The following is a 16,093-nucleotide window of genomic DNA, read 5'->3' as shown; positions in this document are numbered from 1 at the left end:
GTGTTTATACGACTTACACAGGCGAGAAAAAATACACCCAGGCATCTTGGGTTGATGTCACGGGCATGTCCGTGAATTTGAATTACTCAGGAAAGAAGTTAATCCTTTGTAGTATTTGCATTGGCGCGAGTAGTCACGCCAACGTCGGCTTTAGGTTCCTGGATGACAACGGCGTACTGCAGCCTATGAGAAATAAGACAAACAACAGGGAGCCTGTGCATTTCTCCGTAGAGCCGAACACCGACAGCGCTGAGAATTTATCGGTTTGGACTTTTCATATGGTCGCCGATTGCCATGGGAAGGTAAAGCTGCAAATGCGCGTAGATGACACCGGGAGCGTTTGCATAAATAGCATAGAAAATCAGAGAGATGAAAAATATAACCACGCAACCATTTGCACTCTTACGGTAATGAGTCTCTAGAAGCAAATTTATTTGCTGGTATATATGAACCCACATACTAAGGAGGATTCATTCCTTTATTTTCTGGAGGAAGATAGATACTTGCGTAATGCTAATTGGGTTGACACGGAATTGTGGGTGAAGGTTGGTGGGTTGGGATTGATTATGTGCACAATTTGTATTAGCGTAAGGGAGGAATATGGTATTGGATTTAGAGTAGTAGATGAGAATAACGATCCATTGTTACCATACAGAACACTGAAAAATACTAGACGGTCAGCTCATTTTTCATATGAACCGCCAAATAGTCTAGACGATATAGTACCAATAACCTTTCACATGGTAGCTAATTGTCAATACTTAAAGCTTCAGATCAATACTGACGCAACATCTAACGTTAATGTCGAAGTTAAGATAAACGCTGTTATTTCACAATCAGCTGCGCCAAGCGATTCTACTTTTAATCATAAGACCATTTCTACTATGACTGCCATACCGCTAGTTCCGCATTATCAAGGCGGTGCGAATACTATCTTTACTTATCCCCAGTCGAGAACACCCCGTGCACCCGACGACGATTATAAGCCGCCAGTAATACACAAGGATAAGATCAACCCCGCATCTTCTTCAAAAGGACCACGCCGATAGCGACGACCAAGATCCAAATGTTATTCCCCACGAACTTCAACAGTTCGCCGCCGGTCTTCAGTGTCAGGCTTAAAACGCTACCCAGCAGCCCAGGAAGACCGGCTGCCATCTTTTTTCCCAAGTCCGTCAGCCCATTGCCTAATTTCTTTACGCCCGCGCCTGTAGCCTTAAGCGTGGATAGGATGACTCCTACTACGGTACTAATAGCAACCGCAAATGCCAGTGGAACGCCATACTTCAAAAGGGCTCTTTTTACCTTTTCCTTGGTGGTAAGCCCGAGCTCTTTTTCCAGGTTGTCCTTTTGCGCCCGTAATTCCGCAAGGCGTATTTCAAGCGTATCTACTTCCTTTTGGGCTGCCTCCCTTTCCTCTTCGGGACGAGTTTGGTCCTCGATTACTTCTTGCTGCCGCTCTATTTGCCCCTCCAGGTCTTCGATGGCCTGATCTCTTTGCCGGATTTGTTCCTCCTTAGTATTGATTTCAGCCATTAACCGTCGCCGTTCCACTAAAGAGCCGGCTATGGTGGTTTGCAGGTTATCGGTATCGTCTTTAATTAGATCCAACTCCTGCAGGGTGAGGTTAAGAGCCCTTTGAGTTTGATTTCTTTCACGTCGAATTTGGGTTCTTTGGTCTACCAGCTCCCTTATTTCTTGATTTTTAAATTCGACTTCCCTCCTATGCGCGTCGGCAAGCCGCTGGTTTTGCTTCATGTATTCCTCCTCCCTTTCTTCCAACGTTTCCCGCAGCGCTTCCACTGAGGCGCCAGAGCTTTGGGCTTCTCCTAAGTCCTCCCGTGCTTTGTCTAATTCGCGCAGGGCCTGATCCACCTGATTTCCTATTTCTTTTATTCTTTCATCTTGATGGGCGGACTTCTTTTCAGCATCGGCAAGTAGCTGACCTTGCTTTGCATATTCTACATCTTTTTCTCTTAACTCCCTTTGGAGATCCGCGGCACGTTTTTCCGCGTTGGTCCTTTCGGTTAAGTTGTGCAGCCTTTCTAACAGGCTTCTAGTAGCACGCTGAAAGCCTCTTAATCTCAAGACGTCACCCCTAACGTTGCCCTCCTCATCAAAGAGGTTTTGCGGTTTTGTCCAGCGGTCTTTGTCGGGAAATCTTAAGTCTTGGACGCTTATGAGGACTTTGTTTCCCTTTTCCGTGAGCTTTACGTCGTCAGCATCAAAGTTGTCGTAGCGCAGCTCTAGCTCCCGCGCTGCCCACTCTACGGTTTCCCGCGCGGCTGCTTCCGGCTCGCCTATGTTTTGAAGCTCTATGTGCTCACGCGGAAACGTGTACTCGCGTGCTCTGGGATGTCTTAGGACCTTTGCAATCCTATCCCTTAGGGAATCGTCGACTTGTTGGGTGGGAAGCAGCGGTTCTTCATCACCGTCGTCAATGTCAGCCTGACCTTCCTCAGTGGTGGGATCGAAGTCGGGGTCTGTTCCTTCTACTTCCATTATATATGATAAGCTCAAAGTTAAATCCCAACGTATTACCTAAGCAGGTTGGCGGGCTGAAAGCAGAACGCACCTTTCACCGTGTCACATTCACACCTTCTAGCGCTAAGCCAGGGGAAACCCTGTACGTAGGCGTGCCCCGCCTAACGGATAACCTAGTCTTAGTTCCTGGCACCTTGGCTTTAAGGTTCGACTTAGCGGTACAGTCAAGCCCCACAGATGAAAGGATTATCGTTAACAACGTGGGTCGCAACATTGTTTCTAAGATGCGCGTAAAGTTCGCCGGGGAATCCTTGCTGGACTTAAATAGGTACGATCTGTATACCACCTATAAGGATCTATGGTTGACAGCCTTTGACCGCGCGCAAAGGATAGAACAAGGAATTGGTAGTGTCATTCTACGTAAGGTCCGCACACCTACGAAAACGCAACCTACTGACGGCAGCGGAGAAACCGCAGTGGCAGACGCAAAGCGAATAAAGACCGCCTATGGTAGTAAGTATGTCATACCACTGGACTTTGAAGTGATTACGAATCACGGTGTGTATTACCCAAGACAGTTATCCGAACTGCAGTTTGAAGTAACTTTAGCAGATGCTAATAACATCATTGGTGGGCTAAGCACTGCACTTACCACAACAACCCCATACTCTATTACCAACTTAGAGCTGCAGTATGAGACCGTGTACAGCGAAGAGCTGGCCCGTAGCGCTGGCATGGAATACAGCTCCGGAAAGGCATTCCTTTACGACCACGTAGTGATGTATAAGACGTTTAGCTTCTTGGATAAGACGGATGAGGTTATCAACCAAAGCATTAACCTCCCCCGAAGAAGTCTCACGGGGTTAATGCTGGTGTTTGCTAAGCCCTACGAGGCCGGTAAGCGCGACTCCGAAGACTTTCACAACCCCAACATTACTAACGTCGGCGTGAATATTAACGGGGTTCCAAACAAGGTTTACTCCCAGGGAATAAAGCCCGCAGACGTGTACAGAGAGGCCATGCGCAAGTTTGGCGACCAAATTAGCCCCGAGGAATTCTTTAAGGATAAGTATGCGCTGTGGATTGACATGCGCACCATTAACGACGAAGACCTACATGGCCAGGGTTTACGTCTAGTAAATACGCAGGATGGCATAACATTGGAGATCAAGCGCACCAAGAACGCCAGTGCAGGTGACGGCGACAAAATAAACTGCTACGTCTTCGTCGTGTCTGACGCGCAACTGAGCGTAGAAATGAATCAGCTAAAGAGCGTTGCCTATTGATCCACTCGCTCATCCTTTTGATAAAAAAATATCGTTGGTATATAATGCTTCGCGTATTCGAAAACAACGAAACCAAACTGCAATGCATAGTGCAAGGCGATAAACTATACTTCAAAGCAAAGGAAGTGGCGCTGGCGTTGGGTTACGAACGCCCAAAAGATGCAATTAAGGTGCATGTTCGTGAAAAGTATAAGGTAAAGCTTAGCGAACTTAGAGTGGAGGTGAATCGCCTCCCCCTGTATTCACAGCCTAATTCCCTGTACGTAACCGAATCTGGGTTGTATCAGTTGATATTTAGCTCTAAGATGCCAACGGCGGAGACATTCCAGGATTGGGTCTTGGAAGATGTCCTGCCTGCGTTGAGAAAGACAGGTAAGTATGAAATAGAAAGGCGGTTTGACACCCCGAATAAGAAAGTCTTCAAAATAGAGAATGAATCTGACCTGCATTTCAAAGTCGTCGATTACATACGCCGGTTTCACCCCCACGTCATCCTAACCCCCGGCTTAGGCGAACTACAGGACTCCGCCAGCAAGCGCATAACATGTTGGAAGAAAGGTTACAAACGCGGTCAGCCAGATCTACTAATCTCCAACGCCCATAAGGAGTTTAATGGCTTTTGCATAGAATTAAAGACCCCCAAGGGAAACGGCGTCCTGTCCGCAGACCAGTCTAACTTAATTTCGCAGTACGACATGAATAATTTCCGAACCATGGTGTCCGACGATTACGACGTTGTCTGTCGTGCCATAGATAACTACGTGGACGGCATCCGCATTCCTTGTAAATGGTGTATAAAACGCTTTAAAAGCCCCGAGACGCTAAAGACGCACCTTAGAATATTTCATAGATATAATGATCGTCAACCAAATACACTGGCGTGACCTGATTTGCGGTAAAGCATACGAAATAAAAAATTACGTCGTCTTCGAAGACATCGACCGTTTACGGTTAGTCCTCAAAGACTTAGAAGGCAAGGAATATTCCCTTTGGGCGCCGGATTGCGTGCGGTACGTAATTCAGGGCGAGGAATTCACCCACTTACGCAGCTATGGTAAGGTAAATGGCCGATGGAAGTTTGACATTGAAAGAAGAGTCACTCCATCTCCTCTTTGTAGTTAAGCGCGTCTGCTAAAGTCCGCTGCGCTTTAGGATCCGCGGAGCACCAATGCCCCACAAAGGATCCTTCGGAGAATACCCTGTCGCAATGAAGGCAGGTGTATTTTTTACGCGGTTTTGGGGGCGTAATGCAGTCGGCAGGTGGTTCGCAAGTAATGCAGTCCATATATTGAAAGGGCGATCAGGAATCCTCCTAAGAAGGCGGCTGCGTAGGCTAGCATATACCTTTAAAAGGGGTCCTTATATTTATTAATGTTTCTTCTTTTCTTATTGAGTTCTGCATACCTTCTCCAAAAGGGGTCCTTATATTTATTAATGTTTCTTCTTTTATTCTTAATAAACAATCAAAGAATATTAATAAATATAAGAGTGCATTTTGAGACTCTTTGCGCAAACCCTACTTTACTTACGGGCTTTCCTTACCTCCATGTTTTGGGCATGCCAATCATCAAAGCGATCCAAGTACTCCTTAAAACCGCGGGGATGATGTTGCGGGCACAAGCACTGCCAGATATGATCATCTCCTTTCCTTAAGCCGCCACACGCGTCACAGGGCGCACTCCAATACTCTGCGTTCTCCCAGCGCGTACCTTCGGCGCGGTCGAACTCCGTAAAGCGTTGGTCTATTTCTTTCTTACGAAGAGTTAACTTCCTTATGGTTTCCGCTGGGCAACATCTCGCAGCGATATCACCATGCTTCTCGCATACGACGTCCAAATCATAATTACCACGACATCTATGTTGATGCCATGCGTCGGTTAAGAGCTCCCCGCAGCGCGCACACACATCCTTTAAACACACCCTATTTTCTTGGTGGTATTGCAACATGTGGGGCGTGCTAAAGAGCCGATTGCAATCAGCACAGCGTCTTTCCTTAGACTTCAAACACACCCTTCCTTCCACGTGATATCGCAGCGCCTGTTTACTGCTAAACTGCCGGCTGCAAGTGCCACAGGTGGTGACGTTATCCACCTCTTTAAAACATACCTTCTTTTTTTGGTGATATTGCAAAGCCTGTTTGCTACTGAACTCCCTATCGCAATCCTTACACTTCATTATATAATAAGAATTTATTAAGCCTTATAAGGGATACTTAATAAAGTCCTGCACGCTTTCTTTTGCCCAACCGGCCATCGTCAAAAGCGCACCAAACCTCTCCGCGCGCTTCAGGCCGCACATTTCATCGTACAACTCCTGCACGCGCTCTTTTAACCGGTCTATCTCCTCCCTTTGCATTTCTATGGTGTCTCTTTTATCTTTTGCGTCGGTGGCAATTCTTCTTACTGCTTCCACTGGCTCCATCGTATATATAATGGATCCGAACCATATTCCTTGTAACGCTCTGATCGTAGGACCCACCGGCTGCGGAAAGACCCAATTCGTGGTAGAGCAGCTATTAGGACCCTTTAGATACCGCTTTGACTACATAGTGCTATTATGCCCCACCTACGTGAATAACCGCACCTGGATGGGCATAGGAGTGAAAGACGACGACTTCTTCGTAGATATCTTAGACCCTAACGAGTTATCCAGCCATTTGAAGTTTTGGCACAAGCAATTCCCCAAGGACACGCAGACTTTACTCATATTGGATGACATTGCCTGTGGGGACGACGTAAAAAGACGCACCTCCGAATTAGTGAAGCTCGCCTTCAGCGGTAGGCATGACAATATCAGCGTTTGGTTGCTTTCCCAGCAGCTTACCAGTGTCTCTAAACCCTTCAGGGAAAACATAGGTTCGCTTGTCGTATTTTACACGCCCAGCAAGTCTGACCTGGAAACCATCTTAAGCGACTACGGCGGTGAGATATCCAAGGAACAGTTACACGAATACATGCGGCATTTAAAAACGCACCAACATTCCAAAATGATCTTCTCTTTGAGGTTTCCCTACGCGGTTGGAATCTATGATTCCTAATGTATATGGACATTGAGCAGCTCTTAGATGAAGTCCCCGCGCAGTTAGACGAAAGTAACCTTAAGGAACAACTCAACATCCTTGTGTCATCTGGGAAGTGCAAAGAAATGATAGGCAAGGAACTTACCCATGAGCAGGTTAACAAGTTGTCGGAAGAGGAGGTTAAGAAGTTCCATAAGAGGTACGAGGCTGCCCTTGCAAGTAAGACCACGGACGCCGTAGCAGACTCAGCCATTAAGCTGGCCACCAAGCTTCTCGGACTTGCGCTGCCCATAGACGACGTGGAGCAACTGCGGAAGGACATAAGCGAGGACTATGTCATCGCCCAAGAACTTAAGATAACCTGCGGGTGGTTGTCTTTGAAGTGCGGTAAGTTAATGGCAGTCGCCTCTGCGGCACTTCACGTAGCTCAGCATGTCGACTTGAAGGAGGTACTGGTGTCTTGGAAGGACTTCAAGAAGGACAGAGAAGTCGAAAAGGTCTTCCAGGCAGCACTTGCTGAGGTACCTGATCAAGTCGCCTCAAGTACTTAGTCAAGTCGTCCTTAAGTACTTACTTAAGTCATTCTCAAGTACTTATCAAGTCCTTCTCAAGTACTTGCTCAGGTTACCTTAAGTTACTTATCAAGTCCTTCAAGTCCTTAGATATAAATGGAACCAGAGTCGAAGGTAGAGCAGCCCCAAGAGGAGCAAAAGATTACCAAGGCTAAATCCCCAGGCAGAGTTGCCGCGGGAAAGAAGCTCGCGGAGATGAACAGGAAGAACAAAGCCAAAAAAGAAGAAAAGGTGGAAGAGAAAGAAGAAGAATCCTTTATTAATCCTGGGTACGTCATTGGCGCGGTAGGAGTTGCTATAGCAGCAGGCAGCCTTTACTTACAATGGCGGGCTACGAAGCCAAAAGTAGAACCACCAACATATCACGCGCCCGTGCACGCACCTGTGGAACCAGCTGTTAGAAAAAGTAAGATCCCTGAAATGGAGTAAATTTATCACCACGTGCCGTGGCGACCTAGATTTTCCTTCTCGCTTTGTAATATAATGTCAACCGCGTTATTGAAAACTGTTGAAGAAGCAGCTATTATTACTTCCATCGTTGCGGGTATTGGTTGGGTAGGTAAGAAAGTGCTCAAAGAAGACTTTACTGAAGACCCAAGCAAGAGCTTCGCTAACTTTGCTAAGATGACCGCTGCCGTAGGCGGGGCTATCATGGTAAAGGATTACCTACGGAAGGATAAGTACCTACCTACGGTGTAATATATATGGCTAGCGTGGTCGCAGGTGGAGTTATTGCAGCTTTAGCATTCACTGGAGCTAATTATGGTGGTTAGTATTTGGATAGATTAGTTAGAGGTGATCGCAGCGGAGATTTGGCCGCCGAAAGGAAGAGACACGACTTGGCGCTGGAGAAATATCAGCGTGACGTGGCAGCTTGGAATGAAAAAAGACAAGCTTACAGGGATTGGTTGGACAAGAACTACCAAGACAAAATACAGGCGGATAAGAACTTCGAAAATACAGACTACGCCTTTAAGCTCTATGCGCAAGCACACCCCGCGGCATTGACGGGGTTAAAAAGGCCTCAGTTTAAGAATTACTACCAGCCTTCTAAGAAACAAAAAGACAACGAATTGGTCTTCGTAGGAGTCGCAGGGCTGGCCGGAGGCGTAGCTTTGGCGTATCTGCTCTAACGAAGGGGAACTGTGTTTCCTGAAATATATGATCGTCTTTTTGGAAAGCGATAAAAATAACTTTACCACTTATCTGAATCCCCCCCATTAAAGCCCTTAAAGTTCGGTTGGTTAGTTGTTCTTTGTACAATTCTTGGTATAATTTAGTCAATGCCTTGATCACTGAGCATAAAGGCGGCGGCAACTATCAAGGCGTATTGCTGCCCGATGGACATTACACACCAATCACCCTTGCTAAGGAATTAGCAAAACACGGTTATACGCTCACCACAGGATTGCCGCACGAAATGACCTTCAAACATAATATGCCAAACTATTCAGTAACTTTTGGAAAGTCTGACCCATTGGGGTCATTATTATGTGCCTCAGGCAAGACAATTACCGACACAGCCATACATGTGAAATGGAAAGTCGCATCCTCTTACGAAGTCTATTGCGACTTGGTCCATAGTTACAACAATGGAGAAAAGTCTTCTCTTATGTCCAAGTTTCTGCCCAAAGGTAATCCATTTGACCCAGTAGAATACACTCCCATTTCTTTGGAATATGATTTGTCTCATTTGGTAGAAAGCATAAACATCACCATCAAAGTGGACGGAAAGACGGTGGATTTTAACGGACGTAAGATCAATCTCGTTTTGGAATTCATATAATGGGCCGCGTAGAGGACAAACTCAAAAGGATTTACTATGGGCCTGAAGGCTATTGGAAAGGAGCGTCAGCCATCAAGAAACTCGCGACCGCGGCCAGGGTATCAGATGAAACGGCTAAGAACTGGTTGAAAAAACAAACCCTCTGGCAGGTTTATCTTCCCGTGCCGAAGTACATTCCCAGGCCCAGCTTCACCGTAAATGCCCCCAATGAAGTTCATCAGGCGGACTTGCTTTTCTTACCACATGACAAGGTGAGAAAAAAGACCTATAGATACGCTTTGACCGTAGTTGATATCGCAAGCAGATACAAGGACGCCGAACCCATAACCAGCAAGGATTCTGGGGAAGTCGCAGAAGCCCTAGGTAGGATTTATAAGCGCGTCTTGAAATGGCCTAAGCTGCTGCAAGTGGATGCGGGGACAGAGTTCATGGGCGTGGTTACCAAAACCCTGAAAGACCACAGCACTAAGATTAGGAGAGCCGAAGCTGAGTACCACAGGGGTCAGAGCATCGTCGAAAGATTCAATAAGACCTTGGCCGAGCGTCTCTTTGGGTACCAGTATTGGAAAGAGCTGGAAGATCCCTCCAAACGCAACAGGGAATGGACTCAGAGGCTCCCCCAGGTCGTCGCGGCTTTAAATAACGAGGCGGCCAGGGCTACGGGAATAAAACCCAGGGATGCCATAAAAAAGAAACACGTGGAACACAAGTCCTTCGTCAGAAGTTCGAGGGCGGTCTTCCCCCATGAAAAAAAATTAGGTACTGTCACAGTCCGATATCTCTACGGACCGGGTGAATTAGAAGGAGGATCCAAAAGAGCTACGGATCCTAATTGGTCTTTGGAAACTTACCAGATCCGAAGCGTAATAGCTAAGAAGGGTCAGCCCATCTTGTATTATCTTCACGATGGCCCCACACGTGGGTTCGTCATGGAAGAACTGCTTATCGTGTGATGTCCGAATGCTATCGTATGCACTCCGTCATCACACATCCATCGCTTACCGTCAAATGCAGACAGCGACACCTTCTCCTGCGTGACGTTATGTATCTGATGACCATAGCTGCGCAGGCTGTTCATCTTATGCCGTTGTTCCTTGCGTGTTCGTAATACGTTGAGGTAGGACTCGTGCGTAATGTCCTTCTTAACCACGTACTTTTTTACGCCTTTAGCTTTCTTTTCTACGCCGTCTAACTTTAGCACGCTGTACATCTTTGGTTTCAGACCCACGTACTCTACTATGGGTTTTCCTAACATTTCGTCTTTCATCTTCCCAATTACCTTCTTATTCTTCGCAGAGTAAAGGAAGTGCTCCTTCGGGTAACCGCTGGTGTCGTACTCGTCTATGTCGGGGAGGCAGTCTTTGTAAACGTCTTCCGTTTGCACTTCTAGAATTAGGGAGTCGGTGTCTGTGTACAGGAGGCGACAGCGGTCTCCGTACTTTGGCTTAAGCTTATCGTAGTAGAACTCATACATAAGCAGCTTCGATAGATCCAGCACCGTAAAGCCTGTGTAAACGGGCTTGTTTAGTAAGAGGTTTGCCCTTTTCATGTGAATCACGTAGAAGTTCAGCATTTCTACGTATCTAACGAAGCCTGGCTGTGACACGTATGCTTCTGCTTCCTCTTTGGTGCTGACTATTTTTACGCTTACGCGCTTGCGGATGTTCTCCATTGTCTTTCCGAACACGCTGTTGTTCATCAGTTTGAAGAGGTTTTTCTCGAAGTCATTTTTCGCTGCGGTACGCTTTTGCGTGTTAAAGTCAATGTAGGGGCGCATCCAGGGTTCCTGCGTGAATTTTAGGACTCTGTGGATCTTCTCTACGCGCATTCCGTGTCGCACGTAGAACTGCAGGTTGCGGTAATGTACCACATACTTCTTCTTATCCATCAGGTTCATAGTTAGTTTCCTGTACGGTTTGTAACCAGGGCACATTTGCTTTTGCAGCGGACTTAGCTGCTTAAATGGTATCTCTATCGCTTCTGGTGCTAAGGGGAACTCATTGTGTTCGTCGTGCAGGCGCTCTGGGTACTCCAGATCCACTTCTAAAACGTAACCCTTGTCTTCCTCCTTTCCTACCTGCATGTAGAAGTCTATCGGCTTCACTGGATCCCATTCGAAGTCTCTCACAGGTAGGTACTGTGACATTGCCCAACCATAAAGGTTATTCGCATCCAGGTAGTAAATGTATGTGGTTGGTTTCTCTGGGTCGTGCTCTACTAAGGGGTTGTTTGCGCGGGCGTAACGTCGGCTGGGCCCGCATACGCCGCCACGAATACCGTCTTCCATAAACCGATACATGTCGTATTCCGTTAGGAGATCCAACTGCGCATTTGTCTTCTTTAACAAAGCACTCCAGCTGAGCCCAGGAGCCGTGTAGAAATTAGCGGGATCCAATCCGTAATATTCCATAGCCATCTTTCTGAAGCTTTGGAAAACATCTGCAAGCAGCACTACGTCAGACCTTAGGTAGATGTCGTGGTAGTCCCCCATGTTCTCACAGGAGTACTTTTCCCACACGTCTAACGCATGCTGGTACTCCTCATCCTTTATACCGGACTCGTTTAGGGTGCTGTAGAAGCGATCTTTGGGTGGTAGGGACTCTGTGAATCGATCCCAGGAATCCATGTATTCATATGGGTAGACTCCTTTCCTTTCCGCGCCATATTGACTGGAAATGGGAAAGTTGGTGTTATACTTTACGAGGTTTGCTAAGGAGTCCGCCATAAACTGCTGCGAATCTAAGAACTTTAGCTTACCCACAGTTACGGACATGTAGCGCTCTTTGTTGTTGGGTATGCATTTGACGTCGGAGCCGTCTGTTCCTTGTAGTAGCAAATGGGAGTCGTAACCGCGGAGGTTGTGAAAGAACACCGGAATCTCCATGTCTGGATTTACTTTGAAGTTTATATTGCATTTCCAATGAGCCGCTCCTCTGTATTTACCAGTGATGTGGCAGTGATCCCTAACCTTATCCACATAGAAATCCTCAACAAATGCTTTGTGGCAGTGAATGCAGTGCGTGGAGGGCTTTCCCGGCTTCTCACCTTTCTTAGCATACTTCCCGCATTTAAAATGAGCTTCTCCTAGATACTTTCCATCTTCATCCCACGCTTTCTTGGCTCGTCTTCCAAACTGAAGAAGCGTATGTTGACAAATGTGGCATTTTTTTGCCTTGTTAAAAGCCTCCTGGTTCTCTTTGGTAAATTCCATCTTCTTTGGACGTCTTAATTGTTCTCTAATCTCCCCCTCCTCTTCTCGCAATGCTTCTAGAAACTCATTAGCTGCGTTCTTACCTCGGTAAATCACAGGAGGGTTTGCTTTACCGTCTGATCTGACTACTATGTAACCAAAGGAGCAGATCTCGTGTAATCCTACCTTATTCGTGGCACCACGTTTCTGCTCTTCCTTAGTTATCAACGCTTCGAAGTCTGCATATATCACGTAAGGCACTTGCATCTGCTTTTGATGGTCTGCGTATGAAAGCTCTTTGTTGGTGGGTATCTGGATCCGTTGCGCCACTTCTTCGACTCCGCGGCAGATCTCATCGTGTTTCTTTAGGGTATTTAAGGATGTAAATGACAGCAAGCAGCAGTCACAGAAGTACTTTTTGCCTTTGTGCTTAGTATGTCTGTAGAATAGTCTGCTAATGTGTTTAACCCATGAGTAGTGTCCGCCGTGGTAGAATAAATGTACGCGCTCTCCTTTACTTTTTGACAGAACTAACGGTGCTATCGTCTGCTCTCTGACTCCGTAAACGTTAATTGCTAGATCGTTTATTTCCTCAAATATGGGGATGTCTATCAACTGCATGGGAAATTCCACACCATCCCACTCTAAATCATCTGTGGGATACTTACTTGTCCTACAGGGATCCTTCTCTGCTGGATACAGTGCAGACCTGATTGCCCACATAAAGCATCGATTGTCTTCATTCTTCACGTTTACAATAGCCTTCTTCCTTTCTACCCACGTTGGTAGCGGTACGTAACTCCCCCCTCGTATGGGTACGTACCTGGCCATACTTATCTCTATTCCTTCAACCTCCTCTACTGTCCAACCCGATCCTTCTTTCGTGTAGTTAGACAGCGACTCCATTATTGCTTCTAAGGCTTCACTGAGTGACCTATCCAGATTCGTGGATTCTAATATCACTAACGACTTTGATCGCAACATTGCTGTCGTCATTACCTCGTCTTTTGATAAACTTACTTCTACCATTATACTAGCTTTCAGGGCTCCTAATTCCTCTATACCTTTTCGAAGCGTTCTCTTGACCTTCCTTTCTGACTGACGCCAAAACTGTCTAACGTCAATCTCACCGTTACCGGGTATTAACACCGTTTCGAAATTGCTTTGGGATTCCATCTATATAATAGGAAATATCTTATACCTAATTCCAGACCCTTTTCAGATCGTCGTAGTCATACTCACAATCCTGACAATGCCAAAACAATTTAACCTTAGTCTCAAACTTCTTACCACATCCACAATCATAGCTGCTCATACATTTCGTCTTCATTTTCAAATGCTTTTTCAAATCCGCTTCTTTCTTAAAAGTTCTCTTACATTCTTCGCACTCCATATATAGACTAACATATTTGCGCTGTTGCCCTCAACCACACTTGGAGTGGGGGTCGTTCGTAGGTGGATTTTGGACGCGGGTCTTACCCCGTGTTGAGATTGCGCTGGAACCCCCATTCCCTATACTACTGGGGATCATAAACAAGATAGTGCTAGCCTCTCGGGGTATCGACAAGGCAGAACAAAATATCTTAACTTGGCTTTCTTTAATTACAAATTAATTCTATTACTTTAGTATCAAGTACATGACTTATAAGTACATGATAACATATGATTGTGCTTCTTTGATACTCAGACGAATCCATTCTTCATTCTGGTCCTGATTGGCTACTCATAATCATAGTGGTCGTTTGCTCTCTGGTTACGGTTGCGTTAATACTGGCTTTTATTCTCTTTTCAAGAAAACGGAAAAAGTCAAAACGTGACATGGACAAGGGTAAGTGAGTGATAAATAAAGTACACGTTACAGGAAGTGAAGCCAAATAATAATAATAATTCCCACATTTTCAACCTAGGTGCTATAACCTTTTGCGAATTCGCTTGCATTGAGTGACCCAAAACAAAAGTATTAAAATAGGGTTGGACACACGCTTCAAGAGCTACTGCTCCTTTAGAAGCGCATGCTCAAGGGGTCAAAAAGTGGGACCATGGTTGTAAAAAATTCTATATTAAGGAATATTTGATTTAGATCCAGCAACAATCAACATTATAAGCTAATTCGCTTTTTTTACCAGTATCTAGGTGCACTTTTTAATACTGTGGTTCATTTTAACACGACTGCTCGTTTATAAGGGGAAACTAATGGGAATGTAACACATGTGTAAGTGAAAAAAAACTATTTTCATACCATAACTGTGATTTTTTTCTTTTGCTTCCAGGTTCACAGTCTGTAGCCCATGACCTGTAGGTTCTGCCAAGTTCTACTTTTTATAAGTATATGACGTTGTGTAATAGTAGTGAACTGGCTGTTTTTTTAGAACAATGAATGGTTCTGACTAGGAAAACAGCGAATCGAATCATGAATTGTTAACACAACACTCACCTACAAACCGCCATTTTTCCTGGCAGAAAAAAAAAGCGCATTGCATAGCATTTCATTGTTTTCTGCCCGCGCAGTGCATTGTAGTTGACTAGGATTCTTCAAGTTTCAAAAGCTTTCTTTTTTTAAATTTGATTCATCGATTACTTTAGGATGAAATGGCGAATTTAAATGACTTTAAGAAAACCTTAAAGTTACTTAAATCTGTATATGAGCTTTAATGCTAAACTTAACTCTCCTTAAAGACTAACATAAGAAAAAGTTAGCTTTAAGTGACATTTAGTTAGTCTTTACAGAAAAGTGATATAAGTGAATTTAATATGCAGCTTAAAGCTATCTTAAAGGCACAAAGAGATGTAAGAGCGTTTAAATGCACGATTAAAGTATTTCTAAAGATCTATACACATTACTTTAACTTTAAGGGTAAGCAGTAAAGCCTGTCTTTTTGGTCACCAAGATCCTCTACTCTAGGTACTCGGGATACGCATCCGTGAGATATGTTTGAGCTTTAACTTGACCTTAAAATTTCATTAAATATGTAATCAAATAAGTTTTATTTAGTTTGATGTCCATAGGCCAGGGAACACGACAACTGAAACATTTACACCAACATGTTTGTAAATATATGCCCTTAATCCTAAATAAATAAGGTAGCATAGTAGCACAAGTTATATATCTGCAATGATATGACTTAGATATTTACCTTACATTTTCGAAAATCTCCTGCTGGATCGAAGAAAGGTTGTTTATAATGTAATCTTCTGTCAAGGCTCGTCGGCTTTCAACTTCTGTATTCTGTGGCTACGTTGGATTTCGAAACCTCCTAGTTTAATATATCCCGTTTATAAAAATGTATACCTTTTGAATTCTTCTTCATAAACTTGGACTTGTTTTAAAGCGAAGTCAGCAGACCTATTGTCAGCAAGCCCTATAAAGTTCTCGCACAATATGCTGCTAAGAACCCGCGCATTCGGAGTTCAGCAGCTTGATTACGAAAAGGAAAGATCGCTGTACCACGAATAAACCTTTTCAATGTCCATTCAATGTCTTTGAATAACGCGAAGACAGTCGAAAAAAAGCAGCTTTTTGCCGTAGTTCGGGACGGCTTCTAATCCAAACAAGATAAATGCTTGGCGGGAATTATCGAAGTTCGCGCGCATTGTTGTGGCTTATCGGATTTCATTTTATTTACTTTGATCACGAGCACAGTGCATGGCTTCACTATTCTGCTTATATGATTGGCTAAGAAATGCCATCCTTCTAGATTTCAAAATCTAAATGCGCGCTTTCCAAAGTTCGTTACAATAGTCCGCCAATTTTTGCAG

At 44.9% G+C, this 16,093-nt stretch overlaps 1 protein-coding gene across 1 annotated transcript in view; it reads left to right on the top strand.

The window, feature by feature from the left end:
* LOC116296053 (cell adhesion molecule DSCAML1-like) overlaps positions 1-16,093 on the top strand; it is a 48,895-nt gene that overhangs the window by 28,718 nt on the left and 4,084 nt on the right. The window contains exons 8-9 of the mRNA XM_089039619.1: positions 14,025-14,165; positions 14,608-14,632. Of these exons, the coding sequence (XP_088895745.1) occupies positions 14,025-14,165; positions 14,608-14,632 (166 nt within the window). The remainder of the gene's footprint in view (positions 1-14,024; positions 14,166-14,607; positions 14,633-16,093) is intronic.

This window comes from Actinia tenebrosa, unplaced genomic scaffold, assembly GCF_029948245.1.
Source record: "Actinia tenebrosa isolate PJP-AT-01 unplaced genomic scaffold, QUT_ActTen_1.0 PGA_scaffold7__59_contigs__length_16204524, whole genome shotgun sequence".
Lineage (NCBI taxonomy): Eukaryota > Metazoa > Cnidaria > Anthozoa > Actiniaria > Actiniidae > Actinia > Actinia tenebrosa.
The sequence above is the reverse complement of the archived record's forward strand: the minus strand, read 5'-3'. Positions and strand labels throughout refer to the sequence as shown.